The following is a 24,208-nucleotide window of genomic DNA, read 5'->3' as shown; positions in this document are numbered from 1 at the left end:
ACAGATGTGCTTTGTCTACTTTCCTGTTAACCATCTTGTGTCCTTTAAAGTTTATCTTGTGACCACATGGGGGCCCCTGATCTCCAGGTTTGGGATCACTGGTTTACACGACAACAGAACAGTAGGTTGACAGAGATACTGCTTCAAGCTTAAACATTGAACTGCTGCTGTCACGTTACAGAGAAAACAACAGTAACCCTGTACCACTTTTATTTGTAATGCAGTCACATCATGATACAGGTACTTTAACTGAGGTGAATGATCTGAGAGCCTATTTCACCTCTGGTATTTTTATGGGTGTGTTTCAGACACCGACACAGCTGAGCTTTCTTATTTCAACCACGAAAGATCATTTTGTCTGATTCACTTGGAACCAAATCAAATCCATTATTGAGTCAATAGCAAGCCACCAAAGCCGCTCACAGCGCTGCGTTTAATTAGATGGCTTACAGTTGGTGTGGGTGTAATTGCTGCCGCTTATGAAATGAATACTTGAACAGGAATTTTGTGTGTACGTCTGGCAAGAAAAGGTTCCCACATCGCACCTCTAAGTGCTTCAGGTGTATCTTTATAGTCCTGTCACTATAAATCACTCACTACGTTCGAAACTATGTGCATGAGTTTCCTTCTATAAATACCTGACATATCAAGCATTTCAAGTCATGTCTTACAAGGCCCGTTTGTTTGCTCGGCTTTCCAACGGCTTGCAGGCTCGAACCAAAGTCACAAAATACACAATTGTGTATATATTTTACATATATCTTACTGTGAAGATACCATCATTTGAATATCATTCTTTAAAATCAGTGGATCGGTAGACCTGCTGTGACAAAGTTGTCTTAACATTTCAGTGAGTTAAATAAGTTAATTTCAACGCAAGCCAAAGATATCTGAGAGAGAAATAAAACACAGAAATATCCCACGAAAACTGTTTAATTGACTCCTCAAACATTATTTACACAATTCCAGAAGAACAACACAAGTGCCAGATGACAAAAACGAAGAAGACAGTTCCTATACAAAAACACAGAATATTTAAATAAAAGCTAAGAGTCACTAGTTGAAATTTAATATAAATGAATTGCCTAAATATGTTGTAATGAATCAAGATGTATACAGGATAGGAAAGTGCTTCTCCCATAGAGATTGTGTTATTAAAATCACCTGCAAAACATCTCTGCTTGTGTCAATCTTTCTGTCTGATGATTTGTTCTTTGTTTTCCTCTCTGGAATATTTAAGAGGTGACATTTAAGGCAGGACTGGTCAGCTCAATGATTGATGCCCCCCTAGCATTGTCTGGCAAGTGCACTTCAGGACCCAATGAGTCTACGATTTCCTCGTTTTTACATTCTGGTTTGGATGCTGTGCTCCGATTGTTTGTGTTCACAAGGAATCTGACTGGCTTGGGACTAAAAGTAGAGTGGAACATAACGCTCAAAACAGAAGCAGGCCTCGTTCCATTTTTAGTTGTTTCTGTTTCCTTTACATTAAATCAGTCCCAGGGGGGGTTTGTGAATGTGCACAGCAGGACAGCTGAGTACTTTTGTCGATTCCCTTTGCACTTATTTAAGTGGGCGGGTACTGCATCGAAAGGAGGACTCTCTGTTTTGAAGGCATCCGTGGCTGTATCTGAAAGCTTGTACTGTTATTTAACGGGTATTTTGTGCATTATCACTCCATGCCATTGTAGCAGATGCAGTAAAGCGATTTCAGACAGACTTTTCACTTGTTTATGGAGGACCAAAACTGACAAAATCAAAAATAAATAAATGGCTCAATAAATAAATTAAGATGCCATTAAAAGGCACCAAAAAAATATAATGTAGGTATTAATTAATTTATAAAATTTGACACAAATGGATATTTGTTTTAATTTGCCTGAATTTATTTACTTTTGTATTTGTTTCCATTTAATTTTATTAATGTATTCATTATTAAATGGATTTATTTATATTTTTTCTGTATTTTCGTTTTACATTTCTATGAATTTGTGCTTAATTATGCATAAATTATTAAATAAAATGGAAAATTAAATGAGAAAGTATATAAATAGGTGAATTGATACAAAGGTAAACAAATACAGAAGCAAATTAAAACAGCAGAATTAGAATTTAACAAATTAATCAATGCCTACATTTCTTTTATCGTTTGTATTTTAGCACATTTAATGGCATTTTAATTACATTTGTTGAGCTATTTATTTGTTTTTGATTTTGGCAGCTTCAGACCTCTATGCTTGTTGTTCAGAAACTCAGTCTATCACAGGTTACAGGATAAGAAGGCATTTTAAACAGAGCTTTGACCCGGCGTCCAGCCCACAGTTTACAGTAGGATTAATCAATACGTGACATCACAGATTATTAATATTTCTCATCTTGAGGCTAGGCTGTTAGCAACAGTCTCTGTCCTGTATTGCAGCTATATGGTGCTTTACAAGTAACACAGTTAAGATGAACTGCAGCACTATGCAACCTCTATAACCCTATTTCAAAGTTTAAAGGGAGCAGAGCAAGTACAAAAACTGCAAGGCAACAAAAAGACATTCAGAAGTTAATATTTTTTGTGCTACAGCGGCAAAAAGAGAAAGCTGTTGGGCTTTTTTGTTGTTGTTGTTGTTGTTTTGAATGCTGTAGCGCTGATTCTGAGGCATTTCACAATCATAATCACAAAATACCACAGCAAACAAGTTGACCAAAGACTATCAATGTCAGCTGAGGCACCACTGCTAAATGTAAAATTCATATAAAAAATCACAGGTGACTGGAAATATGAATGGTACAAAAACACTGCGACAGCAACTGGCTTGCTCAACTGAAGAGACACAGAGAGAGAGTCAGGAATGAAATATTAGCTTAAAAAAGTTACTGGAAATAAAACAGCAACAGCAATGTGGACACATATACAGCAGCTGTTACAATTATGTACAATAATGTACAGTACTCACATATGGAGCAGTTCAAGGTGAGGCTTATCAACAGTTATGAATTGAATATATTCCTTAATTTTTTTTCTCTCATATATTTTGACAAATTCATCTGACTTCTTTTTCACTTTTATCGTCCCAGCTCTCTTCCCTGTGTGTCTGAAGATTGGCCAAGCCAGGCTGCGACAGTAAAAGGCACTATAGAGGAGAAATTACTGCATCACAACTAGACTGACACATACTACATCAGAACACCGTCTAATACATTTCTACATCACCTCTTTTGAATTTTGTCCATGTCAGTTGAACGTTCATCAGTTGAGAGAAACAGGGTCGGACTAGACTTCACTTCAACTCACGCTTCTAAAACATCATACTGTCAAATAAACTGATTTGTCGTAAAATGTTGCATTTACATTATTTTGTGTTTAATTGGAAATTTCATCGAAGTGGTAGTCACCCAATAGGATTTAAATCTAAGCCCCTTCACCGATCAAAAAACACACAAACACACAACCGTACAGTGACATTAAGTGGCCCACTGAACAGGCGTTGGGCCGCGTAACACCGTCCCCCAGAATGCTAGGTTTACATTTTTCCCTAGCCAGAATCCAGGAAATACAGTGGTAGTTAAAGAACCCCCCTGTTATCCGTCTGTCCTGCATTTGCACTGCAGGAAATTACATTGAAAAAAGACAAATATGTTTCACTTAACAATGCCAGTGGAACTCATAAATCATATGGGGTGGCTCAAAGAATGACGAGATTTGAAAAGGAAAAAATCCATCCTTACGAATTCAGTACAAATGTCTACAACATCGATTTCTGTCACTGGTTTATATTCACACTGAATTACTAGAGCTGGATAGAAGCCATACAAATAAAATTAAAAAAAGTAGTTCTATAATTTAGCCATCTCATGGTCACACGTAATTGTGAGATTTAATCTCTTTAAAACAAGTTGTCAGATTTGGTTTTAAGTACAAAGTTTGACTGATAATTTTAATAAATTCCTATGTTGTGACAATCATAAAAGCCCTAAGGTTCACATATATCTACTTGCTTTTTCTGATCTAACTCATTTTTCCCCACATATATGCACACACACACACACACACACACACACACACACACACACACACACACACACACACACACACACACACACACTCACACAGACCACTCAATCAGGCAGAAACACACACACAGCCCTACTCTGGGGCCTCACAGTAATTTAGCTCTACAGGAGATCGAGCCGAACAGTGAGATTGCCACTCTGCTTGCCTGTAGTTGGTCCAGGCAGTCATGTGATCATTGCTGGTTTAGGAAGAGGGCAACAGGTTGCTAAGGACTGCGAAAAGAAAGAAAATACAGTTTTAAAATTAAGAGTACTGAATGTGTTTTATCTGCATTTTGCATCTGTTTCATGCGTGTGTTTCCTACCCTGGGGATCTCCCTCAGCCTTTGCCGCGTCAGCTTTGCGTGCAGCTTCTGGATCCGCTTCTAAGTGAGACAATAACAAGGAAAGACAAAATGAAACAGACGAGTCATCGCATGTCAGTTTAGCATTTTGATAACCGACAATAGATGAAGTATGAAAGTAAAAACACTGAGGGAGTGTTTCATTTTCTTGGCTCTGATTGCTTATCATCACCACGATGAAAATTTGTCTTTTTTTTTTTTCCCAGAAATACTCGTTTCTGAGCGATCCAGACTTCCCTTTTGTTGTCAGTGGAGCAGCTCCATGCTGATTACATTACCATTTACAATCATTATTCTCTACTGCCGAGGGAGAATCTTGCATTTTCATAAACACTAGCTGAGCTGCCAGTGAATAAGATGAATGCATCTTTAAAAGTGATGTTTGTTTGAATTCAATACACTGATAAAAACTAGCTATTAATATAAATACTCAGAGTGTAATCCTTATTCTCAATCTGACGTTTGCCCCACATGGCCTGGGATGAATGGCCTATTGTTCATGTTGACTGTAAATGAAAACTTTGCTGATTTGGTAGTATTGGTATGCAGGACGTGTGTGTGAGTTGAGTGTAATCGACAACACTTTCTGAGGGATAGAGCTGAGTCTGCTATGTCTCAAAGAACAACTGCTGACTTCCGAAAGCCACACACACACACACACACACACACACACACACACACACACACACACACACACACACACACACACACACACACACGCCTAACCCATCTCGCACTTTTGCAGAAGTGTAGCTAAAGATGCTGGTGGCTTGAGATGGCATCTGGGTGCTCTGCCGTTGTCTCATGCCCACGCCATCAATTTGGGCTACAGCAGGTAGTCTAATTTGACTGGCGGCAAATGCAAATTCTGAGGTCTTTGCCAGTTTAACAGCATAAAACAAGAATACCGTACGTTACTGTGAACTAATTACACGACTGTGGCAAAAAAGAGCTGCTGTATTTTAATAGTTGCTTGTGCTTAATTCACTTAATAATAATTATAATAATAATAATAACAATTATTATAATAATAATTAACAATAATAACAGTTCAGACTGGGAGCTCGGGAAGTGCTGGCGTTTACACCGCCAGCACAGGAGCTTTGGACTGGGACACGATGGGGCTAGCTGGTTAGCATGCTACCTTCAGTAGATATCTCAAAACAAAGACATCATATTGTTAAAACCGTTCATTCTTCACATTCTGGTGATAATTTAAGTTCCTTTTGATATTTACGACTTAAATTCTTACATGTTGCATCTTTAAGCTCTTACATTACTTATTAGAAGGGTGGTCAGCTCAACTTATGTGAAGTATTAACATTAAAATACCCTCTGCTCGCACCAGACTTTTGGGTGGACACTGCTAAACCAAACTTCATTCTGCTGCTGACACATGTTTTCACAGTAAAAACTATAGTTTTTTCTATAGCACTAAGACTCTTTTCTGATTCGTTTCAATCTACAAGAACAATCTGCACACATCATTTACTCAGTAACTTCATCAACTAACCTGTAATGTAAACTTAGATGTATTGACTGACCATGTCCCACAGTTAAGCTTTTTTACCCTTTCTGCAGATGGCTCCAAAGCCGCAGATCTCCTCTATTAATTTCGTGAAGGTTCTGTGGGATTTTTTATTTTATTGCAGCAGCGTTTAGGCACAGTGCCGCCAGTTTCTTCGATTTGGCGCTGACACTCTGACAGCGCTTGTTCTCACCCATAATGGGGCGTGTTTGCTCCATCGACAGGAAAGTGATGTATGCCTGCTCTCATCTATTGAAACTCAAACAAAATCTTGTCTAAAGGAATTCCTTGTAGCCAAGTCAATAGCACACCTTATGTATAGAAGTTAGGTATCATGTTGTTTAGCTTTTTTAGTTTGTTATTCAGTCAGCAAGATAATTACCCTGTCTGTTGCTGAAGCACAGTTTCTTCTTCTGATAGGTGAAGTATCCGGCGACTGCTCCCACTACAGCCACGCCAATTGTGCTCAGGATGGCTGCTATAGAGCCGGAGCCTGCCTCTGTAGGAAACAAACAAAAAAATAATTGATACAGGTGCATCACAGCTGCCAGTGCATTCGTCAATATCATCTGAAAATACCAATTTGAACTCTGAACATATTAGTTTGAGCATGTTTCGTGATAACAATGTGACTGCACTGTGTAACACCTATTTACGGAGATTGCAACGTTCAGTTTCACCCCTGAGTGCCATTTTGCATTTAAAATGATGAATGGCAATTCGGCAGCGAGGCTTAATGACGCGGCATAATGTGTTTGTGTGTGTGTGTGTGAAGAGAGAGAGAGAGAGAGAGAGAGAGAGAGAGAGAGAGCGATGCATTGCCTTGTTCAGGCATTTTCTGATCCACTTCCCTCGCCTATCCTATAATTTAGACGCCTAAAAGCATGAATCTGTCTGCACCTGTAACCCAGGTACTATGACATCACCGTTCAGAATAGTTTTCAAGCTGTGTCACAGCAAACAGTAAATGCCTCTCACAGTCTATTAAAGGCACACAAACAAACACACATAAACAACCTACTGAGCAGTGCCATGTGGCCGTGAAATCTATAAATCCTTCCTACATTAGAAATACTCCACTAAAAGTCCTGCATTCACATTCAGATTTAGTCTAAATAAGTATTATTAGCATATTATAGTATAGTGCACTTGTATAACGTGCAAATATCATAAAATCAACCAGTTTGTGAGTAAATGTAATGTTTGCCATTTGATTTTGACAGTAAATAGATTTAATGACTATACATAACCTATATATTAGAGGACAAAGACATCTACACTATGTTATACCACATACAACTTCATAATCAAGACTCCAATAACTGGTTTCTGATGTCATCACACCATCACACCATGCAACAGTACAACAACAACAAAATTAAGCAACAATAACTCACTTCAATTTAATGGCCTGCAGAGCAGAAGTTAGACAGACACTTTTTTGAAATATATTAAAGAAATTAGCAGCTATTCATTAATCACTTATTGGAAAATCCCGGAATATAATTATTTAATAATGTTGGGGAAATTATTGTGGTAATTTGGGGGTTGTTTTAAAGACATTCCAAGTAAGTTACTTGGTAATTGCCACCTATTGAACAAAGACATTTGTCGAGTGTAACTGACACAATAGACTGTAAACTGAATATTTGTCTACGCCTACTGTTTGTTTACTTTTTACTGTCCGTGCAGTGGTTTCAATCAATACAAAGTAATAATAACAGGATTAGCTGAAGTGACAAAAGAGAGAAAGCTGGAGGCAGGAAGGGGTGTTAGGGTGTTATGAATGAGTCATCAGCGTAACCCACAAGAAAGATTTATAGAGTAAACCCGGTGGTAAACAAAGCTGATAAAAAGCAGGGAGTGGCATGAGTCAGAGAACTCGTGCGATTCAATAGAAATCATAAAGTGTGAATCAGTCAGTGAAATTAAGTTGAAATTAATGGGAGACGGTAGTGAGTCAGTGCATGGAAGTGGAGGTGGTTGCAGTCATGTTTCAACATGCATGTGCCCAAAGCGAAACCAACAACATGGACACACCAGTTTGTCTGGTGTAGAAACGTTGAATGATCGCACACATACAGCCAGCGTACATAAACACATGCAGAGATAAACTGACACACTGTGGAAAGAAAAGTCTATGGGAACTATATGTGGTCAGCAGCCACAACCCCTATCACATTTCTGCATGCTACAGGGCTTCCTCAGTGGTCAGAGGTCAGACTAGCTAAAGTAGAGTTTGTCCAATGGTGGAGGAAGTACTCAGATCATTTACTTTAGTGAAAGTGCTAATACCACCCTCTTCATTACCCACAATGCAACTTTGCCACTGAGTGACATCACTGGAGGAAATTTATCAGATTACAAGCAGCTTCCTCTGGAGCCACAAAAGGTTTTGAACTACTTTTTTCACAAATGCAGTCGTAACTCCCCGAGACCTGTAAACACACTTTAGTGTGTAAAGTGGTGGACACCCTTTAAGGCAAGTGCTTGTATAAGAATTATCACTTATTTATGTCACTGTAATTGTATCATGACATACAATTACATACTCATTTGTCTGGAGTTGTTTTGAAATACTACACTATGAGCTCGGCTTTCTGCTGTCATGCAGTCAAAAGTGATGAACTACACAAACTGACGCATGATTTTTAACACTTAAACAGTCATAACATGTAAAACTGAGAGGTATGTTGACAATCAAGTCCTACTAGTCTTCCTTATAATACACATTTTTAACAAACACATTTTAGAGCTGGTGACTTAAAACTTTCATTCACTGCGATTTAAAGGCACCACCAACCTGGCCTCCTTTGCATCAACTTGTTATTCATGGAATTATATCAAAGTTTGAGGGAAAGTGTGAAAAAGAAAGAGAAAAAAAAAAAGATTGGAAAATGTCATGCAGCAGCTGCAGCAGCCACATGCCTGCCCTGGGCTCTTTGCATAACAGGAGGCAATAGGGGAATGCTTATGTTGCAATGCATGGGTGGGTGGGTTAATGGGTTCAAAACAAAAAGAGAGAGGGAGGATAGCTCACCTTTGGCTTCAGGTTCGTCTGTTGTAAGGAACAGAAGACATTCAGTCAGTAACATTATACAAACCGGTTCAACAATCATGCATTAGGGCTGCAGTAGTTCACAAACATTTTTGGAATGGCTGTGGTAAACATGATTGATTTGCATAAAAAACAATATTAATGACCATATGCGTCACAAGGATCCGTTTATTTATAGAGGCACAAACATGCACCTGTCACTCTGACGCATCTTCGTTCCAGTTTGAGAATCACAAACAGAAGTTACTTCCGCTGCGGAAGAGCTTCAGTAGTAGCACTTCCAACAGATGTGGAGTGACTACACATGAGAATTCAGTACAATACTCTAAAAGGCCGGTTTTTAACCTTGTTTGAACTAAAACAATAGGAGAGAAGTATTTTCCGCTGAGTCTTGTATCCTGTTTTTATTGTCAGTGGCATGCCAGTAATATCCTGTGTGTTTAACCGAGATTCAGGACAACGTAAGTCTGACTACTGCTGCTGTAGCTGCAAAACTACTACTGTATCTGACTGTGATTTGGACTGATGTGATTATTGTCGTTTTTGTTATGCATCTTCTGAAAAAATGTCTCACCTGATCCTTTGGCCTCCCCAACATGTGCTAAAAAGAGAGAGAAAGAAGGACACGTGATTAAAGGAGGATGAAAAGAAAAGGCATTTCAAGTTGAAATGTGTTAATGATGCACAAACAGGGTTGGGTCCGATAACTTGCAGTCAGTTACTACATACGAACTACATGGCAATTAGTAACATTATCCATTGTATTACAAAACAATGCAACGTAAACTACTTTTGAATTATTTCAAGGAATAAACATGTCGTTATCCATAAATCATCATTTAAAAAAACCAAAATGTTATGGACCTTGAAACTCAAATGGCAAAGGTGGCGTTTGTCCTCGTATGTCCCTCACAAAGTAGAGTGTTTATCTAAGTGTTTGTGTGAAAAGAGCGTCGGTTATCATGAAAAACTGCCATATATTCGGGACATAATCCAAAATGTAACCAACTAATCCTCGACAATATAACTACAATCGAATTACACACTTTTCAAATGTAATCTGGCCTGGTTATAGCTGCTTATTTTTTGTAATCTGATTACGTAATCCCTTGTTATTACTCAACACCGTGCATATTAAGCACTGTGACTGAGAGGGCAGAGAAGAAGAGAAAAGCGAGATTATCCTCTCTGTGTTAGTCTTCACCTCGCAGGCATTAAGAGCCCTCGAGTTTCTGTCCTAACCAGACACACACACGTAACTCTGCATGATGTTTGATTCATGCATGGGGACGCTTTCACCGAAGAGATAAAATGAGACACACGCCCTCTGTGTCTCTCTGTCTCTTTGATGGTTGATTTTGATATGCAAAAGAACCCTCTTATCTCCTTTCCCGCTGCCTGTTTGTATATGCCTGTGACATCATGGCCGCCCTCTACCTGCTTCAACTCGACAAAGCTGATAATGACAGAGCACTAAAGAAGAGTGCCTTTCACTGGATCATAATGATTATACCGATCTAGATGAATCAGCTTTCGGTTGGAGAACAAAGAGTAAAAGCTTAGAGAAGCTGCTTCGGATCAATCAGTGTTGAAGCGCTGCTGTCAAATTGCTTTGCGGCTGGTGATTAAACTTTTCATAAGCCGTGGGGCAAATCGAGTCAATTGGTTCTCTTGTCATGGGAACAAAACTCAATAAATTAGAACGGCATTGTCGCAGTATACGGATCCACCAGAAGAACGAGTTCGCGAGGCACTGTCTTGAAATGGCCTCACGCTACGAACGGTTGGCTCGTGGTGTAACAAAGCCACAAGGCAGTGTTCAACAGAATGTAAAGAAATAACAGGTTTGACGTTATGGTGTCTATGTGTTGTGTTGCAGCGATATCTACTGATGCTATCCAGCTAGCCGCTTCACGTCCCGGTCATAAGCTCCTGTGCTAGCGGTGTGAACACCAACACTTGTGTTGCGCTCCCAGCTTCCAGTCCAGGCCGCTTGCTGAACTAACTAGGGAACGGCAGTTTCAGTTAGCAGCAGTAAGCGGTTACTCTGGTGATATGCTTCCCCTAAATCGTTTTAACTTTAAAATGTAATTATACAGCCATTCATTTTAGAATTTACAAAGAAATTGGACTTTATCAAATGTGGATCTTCATATGCTGTCAACAAAAATGATGTGCATAACAAAATGCGAGTGCAGGCTAGCAAGCACAAAGAATTGAGATGGTATTCTTAGACTGGAGATGCTGTTGATTCCACAGAAAATCAGTCACTGCGGTAAACAAGCTAATCTGGCTGTTCCTCAGAGTTTCCACTGGTATGCAGAGTGATAAAAATGGCATTCGTGAGATTGTAAGACAGTAACATTCCACAAAATTTAACTATCGCTTCATCAGCGCCTGTTTTTGTTGCTGTGTACCCAAATGTCTTTATGACCTATCGTGTCATTATTAAACCTTTTATAAATATATAAATAAATCCTCCAATATGTACTTATAAACTCTAGTATCGAATATTTTTATGCTCAGAAGCTCATGACATTTTGCACATGTGGTGGTAATTTGTATGTTTTATGGTTCTTGGCCATGGGCGGGGTAAAAGTGTATCATACCCAGCTCTACAAAACAGCCTCTGCCATGACCTAAACCTAAGAGGAAGTCTGCCATTTTGAATTAAGTGCCCATCTTTTGTCATTTTCGGCTCCTAGAGCTTTCGTTTCAAGGTTATCTTAATTAGCTTTTACCTTTAGTACAATGGCAGGAGACTGGAATCAAACCCAGGCTACTGCAGTAAGGACTCAGACTATAATGCACTTGGGACATTTTTGGTTATTGGTTACAATGATAAAATCATTGGTAAATGTTAAAAATAGTTACAAACCTCCAGCATTGCTGCTATCCCCTGCCTTCGATTGGGTGTCTGCTTCAGGATCTCCTCCGAGAGCATCACTCAAGTCAAACTCTGCACATGAAAAAAAATCAGATATCATTGGTGACAGATATTCGATATTAGTCCCTGTAGGGAAATTCACTTCTCAAGGTCCCACCCAAGACGGATATCTTCCAGATGTTCACCAAATACATGTCGTCTCTAACACACTATACATTCTACATCATAAACTATTCCACGATAATATGAATCATCATGGAAGCACTCCCCACTTCATGCCCTGCAGAGGTGTCCTCGATAAGGACTCTGAAACACTATCTGCAGGGTGTGACAGCGATCTCCTGAACTCGGTTCTCAGGAACAATACGTTATCGTGACTATATTCATTTGGGGAAAACCCAAGTGATTTATACAACATGTGTGAGTCAGTTTTCAGCTGGGCTGGGCGAGGTAGACTCTGAGAATTTTCAGGCTGAGGCACAATTATCCAGTGACCTATTCTTTCACCTCAGAAAAAAAAAATCCTGACACTAAATCACAGTGAGAGTAAAACACCATTTGTCACAGATGAGCACATGGATGTTAAGTAATGAAACCGTCTCTCGAGCCAAGTTTTACACCGATACTCTCAACTGAGCCTCCCTTCTTACTTCTCTGGCCTTTCCATTAATCTCACCACCTCCACCGCTCTACTCTTCTCTCTTCATCTCTTTCCCACCTCATTTCTCCTTTCTCGCCTCTCCTCTCTCCATCCCTCCTTCCATTGCTCAACCCTTTACCTTCTCAAACCACAAGAGAAAATGTTCCCCTGCCTATTATTATCACATGAAAGAAACCTTCCATAGCAACCATGGTCTTAACACACAACAGCAACCTCCCTTTCTTAGTCGTTAGCACTGCTGGAGAAGCAAATAACTAGTACGAACATAAAATTACTATTATTCAGTGAAGGAAAGGAAAATGTCCTGCTATAAAGCAGGTAAAGAAAACACAATAATAACTCCTTCGGACAGAACACACCGAAATTACATCAGTGTGAAGGAAAAGAGCAAGAATTCGAGTATGAGAAAGAAGAGATAATGAAATAACAATGTATGAAAAGCTAAATAATAGAGCATGACACTTCCCAAGTCAAACCACACCACACCTAATTTAGGAGGTAAACTTGTGTGGGCCAGAATCAACCTCATAACCATCCAAAGTGATTATCTGTCCGATCTGACATCTGTCTTCCATTAATATGACAGTAAAATAGGGAGTCGGAGCAAAATGATACATGGCATCTCATAAAAGCAGGACGTGCACATTTTTTTAAAATAACCGATAACACAACGTGATGATAACAATAATTTCACATGGTCAGAGATCTGATATGTTTTGAAACATTGTAGTACGGAGTTTGAGGGAAAGACACAACAGAATTCGGTGTTAAGCTCGAACACGATCGGCGCAGAGCTTCAAAGTCTTCAAACACGACTGCTAATGTTATTGTTGTTCCCGCAGTAAACCGGTTTCAATGCTGTTGTTCTGGTGTGCTAGTGTATAATCAAAAGAGCTTGTGAGTCATACTCATGAGAAATTATTCACCTTAGTGATTTGTTTAGCTGTGGTTGAGGTTTATAAAATGTGGCTGAGTAATTTGTTTCAAATGACGGCGGAGAGAAGAGTAAATAAAAAAAAGTTAATTATTTTTACCTGTATTCAACCCAGGTGCAGAGTCCACTTTAACTGTTGACAAAGACAAAGAACAGAATTGTGATTTGATGAAAAACATTTAAAATCCACTTTGTAATTGTGACTAGACTAGTGAGCATTACATTCAGTTCCTTTGATATTCAATACAACATTTAAAAGCAGAAATGGTGTTTTCTCAAAAGGAATTTGTCTTTTATTAAGAATTGTATTGTTCATATAAAGCCTCACTTGTACTGCACTCAGTGTCTCGACTCGACCTGCTTGTTACTGTCCTAGTTTAGTTTAAGTTACGGATAGTTCCTGGTGCCTTTTTTTGGTGTCACCTCGATCGAGGTCCCAAACGAGCTGAACAAAATGAAAAAAAAAGCACCTGGTACCAAAAGTGAGTCCAGTCTAGTCAAGCTGAGCCACACCATGCAGTGGAAAAGAGACATGGGGGATGGATGGTCCACATGACAGTCTACCTATGTACCTGCCTATGCAAGTATCCCACAAAGCAGGCGGATGTATTGCGAAAGGAGTCCTACTGAAGTCCGCCAACTAAAGATGCACTAGTGAGTAGGCTAGATGAGTCTCCATGTTCGGCGTAATGACATTTAATATCATTTAATAACTTCTGTAGTCCCAAATTAGCCACTTGTTAGCAACCGCTTTATAATCCAAACGTGGAGCGGTAACGGGCCGGGTTTCCTTTTCGGGCTGAGGTACGTTCGTGACCACTGTTTTGCTTGTGTTCACATGATTGGAGCATTTAACAGACTTGTTTATTTATGTATCTATCAGACTGAAAAAAGCCAAGACAGCTTGTGGAATGTAGCAAACTAGCATAACTAGCAAGCTACGGGGCAGCCATTGCCTGTGTAGTCAGTTAGTGCGCATCCATGTGCTTTCGGCTGGATGCCTGAGGAGAGGGTGTGGGAATTTTCTGGTTTCATACAGTTATCTCCAATCCTACGACCCCTATAGCTTGAAGGCATGGCGTACTTTGCATATAAGAGATTTAAGCCACGTAAGGCTGCTGCTACCATGTCACAGCATGACATCTCAATTTAGACAGAACGTAGCAGAACAAAGGGGCAGAACATTTAGTTTTACAAACAAGTTGGTACAGTTTCCCCATGTATAGGACACACATGCTAAAGAGGTGAGCTCATCTACTGTATAGATACTAGATATCTATCGTTCTCTATAATTCCTCTATGTTTGTGTACATTTGACTTACTGTACATGCTACTACAAGTTACACACTGTCCAAATTGCCTCAGCATGTGGCAGTTTATAAGTTCTTACCCTGTCTTGCGGCACTACCAGGGAGTAATTAAGGAAAAACATGAAAACAACAGACATATATGTATATTCTTACTTGCAGGCTCAACAACCTCTGGGACTGGAACAGTTGCTTCCTCTTTATCATCTGCGACAGCTGCATCTTTCGCTGGTATTGTGTCGTCATCTGGTCCACTCTATTAAAAATGTATGACATGGCAAATAAACATATTGAAAGGAGACATTAACGTCTAATTTGCATTGCAGCTGCTTAATAATACCGGTGTTAAACATATGTTGGATTACAGTGTATTTGTCAGAGCAGGTGTGAATAGGATAACGTTGAAGGCTTTCTAAAACTCCTACTGACCTCCTCTGGAGCAGCTGTTGCGTCAGCGTCTGAGGTAGGTTCCTCCTCTCCAGCAGCTGCTGGTTTATCAGCCTCTGGCTCACTGGCCTCCGGAGCAGCTGAAGGCTCTGGGCAGGAGAGTGAAACAGAGAGGAGCGCAAGCATTAGATCGCTGATGTGCTTTTATCATCCATTCATCCATCGTGTTATGGCATGGGCTGTGATGGCTTGTGTTACGGCACAGTTTAATGCAGGGTGCGAGTGAAACCAGAGAGGTTGGGAAAGTGTCTTGCCACACCTTGGCACACTGACAAGGTGGATATAGGGAGCATGTACAGGAACACATGGGATGATTTAGAAGGCCTTATCTGTAAAACTTGTCTGATTTGTTCTTAATACTACAATTACCTTTGCTTCTCGGTATAAATAATATATTTGCCCTGCTGGAGTGGGAGACTAACAAATAATAAAAGGAAAAGCAGTAGTTACATGTCAAATTGAATCTGCACACTATTTTTATGCTCCAGGTTGCTGTGCTAAGAGAGAAGATTTGATTGATCGAAACATTGCCCAGCAACAGTGATAAGAAAAATCATCTCAGGAGCAGAGGAACAGTGTGCAGATTCTACTTTTTATCAGTGTATGACTTCAGGTTACAGTGAGAGATTTTCGGTGCTGTAGCACACAAAGCGTGATTTCAATTTCACTATCATTTTCAATGCGCATATTTGAACACCTGGTGCTGCTGAAGGACTAGGAGTATCTTGATCTACGTCCCCACCAGCAGGAGCATCCTGATCCACGTCCCCATCTGCAGGAGTTTCTGTATCTGCACCCCCATCTACGGGAGTCTCTGGTTCAGTGTCCCCGGCTTCAGGAGCCTCTGGTTCTCCCTCTTCGGCTGCGGTATCCTCTGGTTCTGGTGCCGCGGGTGCGGGCGTCTCTGTTTCTGCATCTCCGTCCACAGCTGCTTTATCAGCGTCAGCATCAGCTTCAGCTTCAGCAGAGGGCTCAGGATCACCGTCCGCTGGTGTTTCCTGTGTTTAACACAAGATTAAATTACATTCAAATAAAGATGTTGTCCAGGAAAAACATATCTGTAAACATCTGTCGCTAAGAGGGATTTGTTAGTGGCTAACCATTTCTTTCTTCTGCTCAACACCCCTGATTTGCACAAAGCTTTCCCACAAATACTAACACAAAAGTTAGTTAGACAAGGTCAGCAACCAAGAGTTGCCATTACATTTCAATAAAATGATGCTTCTTAAAATGCTAGACCTAACCAAGAACAAACATCAGGCACACACTTTTTTTTTTAGCTATTTGTCTTGGCTTATCAAATGATCGCCTCAGGATGTAGAACTAGATTTATGAAGACCTCACCAAGCTTGAATAGAAGAAGGTCATACATAGGCACTGTTACACTGTTACAGACATTGAAACCTATCCTGACTTAAAAAGACTGACAAGTTACCTCATCGGCGTCTGGTGCTGCATCTTCTGGAGCCGGGGCTGCATCTTCTGTTCCTGGGGCTGCGTCCTCTTGAGCTGAGGTTGCATCATCTGTTGCTGGGGCTGCATCATCTGGTGCTGGGGCTGCATCTTCTGTTGGTGAGGCTGGGTCCTCTGGATCTGAAGCTGGGTCTTCTGGATCTGAAGCTGGGTCCTCTGGATCAGAAGCTGGGTCCTCTGGATCAGAAGCTGGGTCCTCTGGAGCGGCTGCGTCCTCTGGTGCAGCTGTGTCCTCTGGTGCGGCTGGGTCCTCTGGTGCGGCTGGGTCCTCTGGTGCGGCTGCGTCCTCTGGTGCGGCTGCATCGTCTACACCGAGATGTGTGAAGGAAGAAAGCTATTGATTAATTAAGAAAAGAGCACAGTGACACCAGGACATTTCAATTTCAAAAGTTGTGAACAAACTCCTGCACACTGTCTAACATACAGAAATACTACAGAAAGACCTTAACCAGGCAAATAGTCTGTGAAGATGAAAAGCGATCGTAAATAGGGTAAAAATAGGCTATCATGAAACCCTGGTGCTTCAATGCATATTATGCAACTGACGGAGCCCAGCGCAACTATCATTTTCCATCCAAAAAGAAGGAAGGAGGCCGACCTGGCAACCCAAAATCAATCCAATGCAAATTGACACCACCACATCCTTCAAATAGACTATACTGACCATTTATTGTGTCACAAATATGCGGAAATATGGTAAGTCTAACCTAAAATAGAACGGTAAAGACTGGTAGTGATCAGTTTAACCATTCATGGTGATGAAAAACGGGATGCCTACATCCATCTGCTGTCATTTAAAACCCATTAAAATCATCTGTCTGAATGGTCGTTAAGATGTTGTGGACTCGACACTTTTTCGAACACGACTATCACCACTGACACAAACACGCGGAGCCACACCCTGATCTGATTGGTGCCTGATGTTAACGCTCCAGCCACAACTGGATGACAGACACATAGATCACATCTGACCCGCCTCCACAACACATGAAGTCGCGGCCTCAGGGCTGGCATTGCGACTCCGTGCTAATGAGAAAATACAAAGAGCGTGTCTTTGTCACTCTGTGGCGAGATGAGCGCGGCGTGTTTGAGCCGGTGCTGTGAGATTCCCCTGTTGCATGTGAGACGCTGAAGCAGCAAACTGTGCTCCGACTTGATCGCTCTCTGCTCTGCTGATTTCAGCAGCGCCCTGATGCTGGTTCATCTGGGCAGTGCCTTCGTCTAAATACAAGTCTAAACCATTAACTAAGAGATCTAGAAATTATGGTTTGAGCGATGCTGTGCTTCCTTCTAGAAAACTGTGTTTAGAATGGATTGAAGATACAGGAGGGGCAGGACATGACTAGAAAACGAGAGACACAAGACTCCTCCTGAATTCTTCTTTTTTAGTAGTTGCTCATTGCCAGGCGAGTTTCCAATGAAGGATCACTGCTCCTGCCAAGCGAGATTGTATCAGAGTCAGTGAAGCCTTGAGGGAGAGCGGCACGAACACATCTGAAGTATTTCCATCACACCGTAAATTCTCTGGAGCCGAGCAGCCCTGGTGACACCCTGGCTCCCCTCACACACACACACACACACAAATTCATACGCAAACAGAAAAACAAAAAAAACTTCCATACGCTCACTCGTGCACAGGAACGTGAATCTGAGCGTGCAGACACTCAAGCACAGGTGCATGGTTACTGACGGTGATAAAAACAAGCCTTTATTGTTTTTACAATGAACGTCACCGTACCAGCGAAGTCCCCAGGATAAACATTAATCAGCGCCTTCAATGCTGTTTTTCATTTTTACAAACAGCAATCAGAGCTATATAAAAAGGAGTGAATGTGTGAGTCCAGGTGTGGTGTGTGTGTGTGTCTGTTACACCCTCTACATGTCCTCATGCACAGTGAATGTGGAAATGAGTGGGCACATTTTTTCATGGCATTGTGCTTACAGTACATTTACATGCATGTGTGTATGTGTGTTTGTGTGTGTGTGAGAGAGAGGGTCCCATTCAAACTCTCTCTCTCTCTCTCTCTTGCAACTCCATAGAACATTCTGTTCCCATCTATCAGTTTGCCACTTCCTCCTCTAACTACCTCCGTCACAAACACACCCCTATACATCCCCCCACCCGCCGACACACACACTCACACATACACATGCACTGCACGCGCAACACACTCACACACGTGCGTGCGTACAAACTCGTAAAAACACCTTCTCCTCCCCTTTCGGGCCAAACATACAAACAACCACATGTTCACACACACGTACAGCAGGCCAAGTTCACAATCACTCTCACACTTGGCGTAAGCGCTGTCCTGTTTTGTGTTAGTGCAGCAGTGAAACAAATTGTTGCACATCCAAACCTCTCTCCCTCCCTCCCTTGCTTCCTAACTTTAAGTCTCTCTCCCCACTTTCCTCTCCCGTTCTCTCTTTCTCCCCAACTCTTAGCTCCCTTTGTTTCTCAGCCACTGCTCTCCCTGGAGGCTGATGAGTCATCTGAGTGTCTCTGACATGGCTGCACGCTATTGTATGAGACTGTACAGCATGTGCAGAGTTAAAACGGCAAAAAGGTCCCCAGAGGAGGGCTCTTAAGTCGAACCAGTTTACGCATGTGGGAAAGCATCATGCTGTCGGTTACATTGTGTTCTTTTTTAAAAGAAGTCAAGTGGCTTGATGGATCAATAAATGCTCTCCTCCGCAACTTTATTAGTCATCTGTGAGACTGAATGCCAGCCAGTGCGACAGCTTTTCCACATTAGTTCAACTTATACTCTTTTGGAAGTGTCAATCAAAACTAGACTATATTATCTTGGTAAAGGTCAAATTCACAACTGTGCTGTTGGATTAGGTTTTATAGGTATACCTTACAAAGTTGCCGCTAAAAGATAGCGTGATATCACGCTATCTTTATAAGGTGTGAATCGTAAAAAATATGCTTATTCATTTTCATTCTAAGCGTTAGATAAGGGCTTTGATACCACTCTCATGACTTTTGTGTAAATATGAAGGTTAAGCCAGGAGCACGTTAGCTTAGTTTAGCGAAAAGACTGAAAACAGGGGGAAACAGCTAGCCTGGCCCTATTCAGAACTCACCACTCAACATGCTTTATATATTTTGAGATGTTATGTAGGGTTATGCACCAGATTATGTCTTGGCTGGGCACAGTAACTTCCTGTAGTCTTGACGTCACTGCAAATTCCTGATGGTTACTGATACTGGCTTTAAAGTAGTTCAGCACATAATCCCCTATGTTGTCATTTTTTGAATTTTTTGTACTAAATAAAAAAAAATTAGATGTAACGTCTAGAGGTGGTGGCGGCCAGGCTAGCTGTTTCCTCCCTGTTTTCAGTCTTCATGCTAAGCGTAGTTAACCGGCTGCTTGTGGTAGCTTCAGGGAAAGGAAGCAAATTTACCATAATGCTATGCTATGCTAAACTATTCCTTTTTATCTAAACTTTATCCTTCTACCTATATGTGCACGTAAAACAGTGAACAGAATAGACAAACATATTCTAAAACCTTACATTTTAACCTAAAATTGTCTAATTTGTGAGAAATGGACAGAATTCAAAGGTACACTCACAGCTGCGCAGTATACTCTTTGCTAACTTTGGCTGTAGCTACTAGCTGCTGCTAGCAAATAGCTTAGGTAGCCGTGATGCAAAGTGACAGTGTTAGCTGACTATAGCCAGAGTCACCGCGGTCAACAGAGTCTGTCAACTGGTCTCCCAGTGAACATGGCTGGACGTCAGACTGGGATGGAGGCGATTTACAGCAACTGTGACAAGGACAATGACTCCAGGGACGAGAAGACACGGTTGGTGAGAAAAAGAAAGGCTGGAAACAGCAGAGGCGTGAGAGAGAACAGTGGAGCCAAAATATTTTTACACCTTACTCTGTGAATTAAGGATTTATTTGGACTGTTGGGTCCAAATAAAAACTGTTGTTTCTGTTGAGTTTGAATGAAACGTGTTTTACGGTGAGTTAACAAGGCAATCAAACTCTTCTTAGTTCGGTGAAAGAGAAAAACTTGAATTCAGACATTGTGCAGTTGTATTTTCCTGGTAAGTAAGGAAAATAAGTGAAAAAATATTTCCTTCCTTGACATTTTCTAAGTTTATTTTGTTTCCTTAATAGACTAACTAGCTTAATTGCCTTTTTTACATCGCCCAGCTGAAACTATGAGGGCTCTCGGACTATCGCCTCTTAGGGTACAAAGTGATTAGCTAGCTAGTTGGTTAGCATGCTGACTTCAGTAGACGTAGACTTATTCGGCATAACCTCAAAATTGTCATTTCTTTACACTCTGTTGATGCTATTAGTTTATTTTTTTAATTTCTGGCCATATCTTACAAATGAATCCTTGAATGCCACATAGTGAATTCTTGAATTGAAAAGAAATGAAATATCTTTATAGTGTTATAGATTACAAATCTAGCATAAAGCAAGGTGTGAAACTTTTTCACGTTCTCATGAATCTACAGCAGATATCAGGAGTGTAGCTTTAATCTGTAAAACAAAAATCTTTCTGTGATTGAAAAAGCTTTTTTGCTGAAAACAGATGACCATCATAAGGAACATTACTTTTTATTACCCTGACTGTTATGCTTGAGGAAGCAGGACTTTGACATCGCATACAGGCACATCTGTCATTGTGTGTAATAGTTACACTTCAGACAATTTGTGCTTTTGTATGAGCAATTATGTGTTAACTAATTACCACTTTTCAGCCAGCTACACCGTGTTTGTGAGCTACTATGACAACAGCCAATACCTTGGCCTTGGAGCATTAAATATATCATGTTTCACACACTTCATGGAAGTTTTAGGGCTGTAAGGGTGCCTGATATCTGCTGGTGATCCAAAGGGTGACATATGATAGAAGTGTTTTCTTTGGCACCTGATACGGCTTCCTCCATTCTCATGAGATAAATAATTTTTGAAAAGTGAATTTCCTTTCATTTCTGTTAAAGTCACCTTTTGTTTTATGAGATTATAGAAGAAACAAGGAAGTAAAGTCACTTCACTTTTTGTTATGTAACACACACAGAGAGAGAACTGCACGGTCCACATTACATAAATTCAGGTCTGAGGTGTGTTATTATCAATGCCAAATAGAGAGGAACATCATCGTCGGGCACTTTTGTTTCCTGCTGTGGGATTTTGTGAAGTTGCCTGTTTGTGTGCGCTTGAATGACTAATAATGCGTGTACGTGCATGCGCGAGTAACCGCCAAGCCAGCCTCTCCCCCCTGTAACTCTACACCAGAAACTGTGTGTTTGTGTGTCAGGTGATACAACAGCACCTTCACGGCATATTGTTCCGTCAGGTATGGCTCTATTGTGTGTTTGTAGGACAGAAAGTGCTGTTTACCCCAATCACGCACACCTTAAAAATGCCCCCATGGGAGCGGAGAGGAAAGCGAGAGTGTACAGGTGTGCGACTGTGTGTGTGTGTGTTTGTGTGCGTGTGTGTTGCGCTAATCCATCATAAGAGTGATTTATGTGCTGGTAGTTGAAGGTGTAAACAGAGGCAAGTCTGCACACACATCACACAGCTCTTTCTGTTGCTTTCATCTATACACACTCACATTAATGAAGCACTCCCACACTCCCACATGTTTTGTACCTTAAGTTATAGCCCACACCCACCCACACATATACTCTCTCACACACACACACACACACACTCACACATGCACGCACATACACACAAACAGATGCTGAGGGCCCTGGGGGAGAGGAAGGCGCTGAATCTAGTTGTGTGTGTTGGGTGTTGTCTACAGCTGGAGCTGGATCTAGTTACTGAGACACTCCCTGTCCTTCACTTCTATAGCTCTCTCTCTCTCACACACACACACACACACACACCGTACTGTACATGATGAAGAGCACACATGACCTGACCCTTCATCTTTTTTTCGGTGCGACTATGAACTGGCGTGCAGGCTCAACTAAAACTTGCGGAGATTTCCTAAAAGTACACCAGCATCCATTATTTGGGCTCACAGTTGAGCAATTAGAGAAGAAGTGTGCGTGTGAAAGCAGGAAAAAGAAAGGGAACATGTGCGTGTGATTGAGTGGGTGGCTCCTCTGTTCCCTGCTAATGAAAAAGTGAACCGGTAGGGTGAGATTGCCCCAGATCACATCCCCAGCGCACCAACGTTCAACTGAAAATTTGTTTGCATAATGATGATGAAGCTCACTGTCGCTCTGACGGCCTCTATCACTCCTTTTCCCTCTCAATTTCCCTTTTATCTTCGTCCAACTTCTCCTCCACTTTCCCTCCATGCTTCCTTTCTCCCTCTGAGTTTTTATTGAGCGTTTGAACAATCTCAAATCATTGCATGTGCCTAAGGGAAGGGCAGGGGCCCATGGGCCAGCTGAAGGAGAAGGAGGAGGAGGAGGAGGAGAGCTCATAATGAGGAATGAAGACATTGAGGAGGAAAAAAAAAAGGAGATTTACAAAGAAAGAGGGGAGGAAAAGGGGATGAAGGAGAGGAATAATACTTATGCAAGGACAATGGGTCCACCACACCCCTGTGGACCAAAACCCATGTCCAAAAAGATACGGCCACATTACATGACACACCTATTTCACTGATAATGTCTGGGCTGAGGCAGAGGCATGAGCAATCACGGCACAGGAGACGGGCCCGGGGATGTTTTTATTCATTCGAACTGGGCAGATTAAAGCGAGCAGATTGCAGCGAAAGGTGAATTTAAATGAGATTCCGACAGACTGGCACAAGAGCCTCAGACACACACAGACACCAGACACGTATGGATGAGTAATTAGGCAGACTGGCAGCAGAGGGAGAGGAGAGAGACAGAGAGGAGGGGGAGAGGTGAGAGCCAGAAGGACATGAATGAGGGGGAAAATGAGACAGTGAGATGATGACATACAGACAGACAAATGGATGGATAGATAGATAGATAGATAGATAGATAGATAGATAGATAGATAGATTTGGAGACAGGGGCTGAATTAATTACAAAATAAATCATTACCTTGTGCCTTGGCGCTTGTAGCCAGCAGGCTTCCTAATAGCAGAATCCACAGGTATGACATCATGGGAACACGGTGTTCTGGCTGCGATTGAACCGGGGCTCAGTCTCCCTTCTCTCGGCCTCCAGACAGGACAATTAACCGGCGTGCGGAGGGTTTCAGGTGGATCTGGAGGGCGTGTGCGTCGGTGTGCCAGTGCGTTCTTTGCGCGTCGGGATCAAACTGCTGGCGTCTCCAAGGTGCTGCTCAGATGCTCCGCTCGGTCCCTCTCCTTTTGTCTGGATTGGAAGAGAGAAGGTCCAGTCTTTATTAAGGTGGGCGTGTCTCCCAAATACAGGCAGGCAGGCAGGCAGACAGCAGGGCTGTGGAGGCATTACCTCCCCGACTAATCAGCATTTTTTTTTTTTTCTAACCATTATCATTCCGATTCTGTGACTGTTACCAACAATTTGGATTGGCATCGTCTTTTCTTTTTGTGTGGAGAGAAAAGCTTAATTATGA

General features: G+C 41.3%; 1 protein-coding gene across 2 annotated transcripts; it reads right to left on the bottom strand.

Annotated features, from left to right (window-relative positions):
• Positions 1 to 917: 917 nt before the first annotated feature.
• Positions 918 to 24,018, bottom strand: LOC311262052 (uncharacterized protein). Of its 2 annotated transcripts, none has more exons than XM_084361186.1 (12): positions 23,710 to 24,018; positions 16,664 to 17,007; positions 15,971 to 16,226; positions 15,211 to 15,317; positions 14,938 to 15,037; positions 13,575 to 13,607; positions 11,871 to 11,951; positions 9,567 to 9,593; positions 8,975 to 8,992; positions 6,317 to 6,433; positions 4,368 to 4,427; positions 918 to 4,275 (listed from the first exon to the last, which is right to left on the bottom strand). In XM_084361186.1, exons 1-12 carry the CDS (start codon positions 23,771 to 23,773, stop codon positions 4,247 to 4,249), a joined length of 1,236 nt encoding a protein of 411 aa, XP_084217312.1. In that variant the 5' UTR covers positions 23,774 to 24,018; the 3' UTR covers positions 918 to 4,246. The 2 variants fall into 2 exon arrangements, with proteins under 2 accessions (XP_084217312.1, XP_084217311.1); XM_084361185.1 differs by having other exon boundaries at positions 15,926 to 16,226; positions 23,710 to 24,016.
• Between the last annotated feature and the right edge of the window lie 190 nt (positions 24,019 to 24,208).

The sequence above is a fragment of the Pagrus pagrus genome (assembly GCF_965226575.1).
Source record: "Pagrus pagrus genome assembly, chromosome: 9".
In the NCBI taxonomy this organism is placed as follows: domain Eukaryota; kingdom Metazoa; phylum Chordata; class Actinopteri; order Spariformes; family Sparidae; genus Pagrus; species Pagrus pagrus.
The sequence above is the reverse complement of the archived record's forward strand: the minus strand, read 5'-3'. Positions and strand labels throughout refer to the sequence as shown.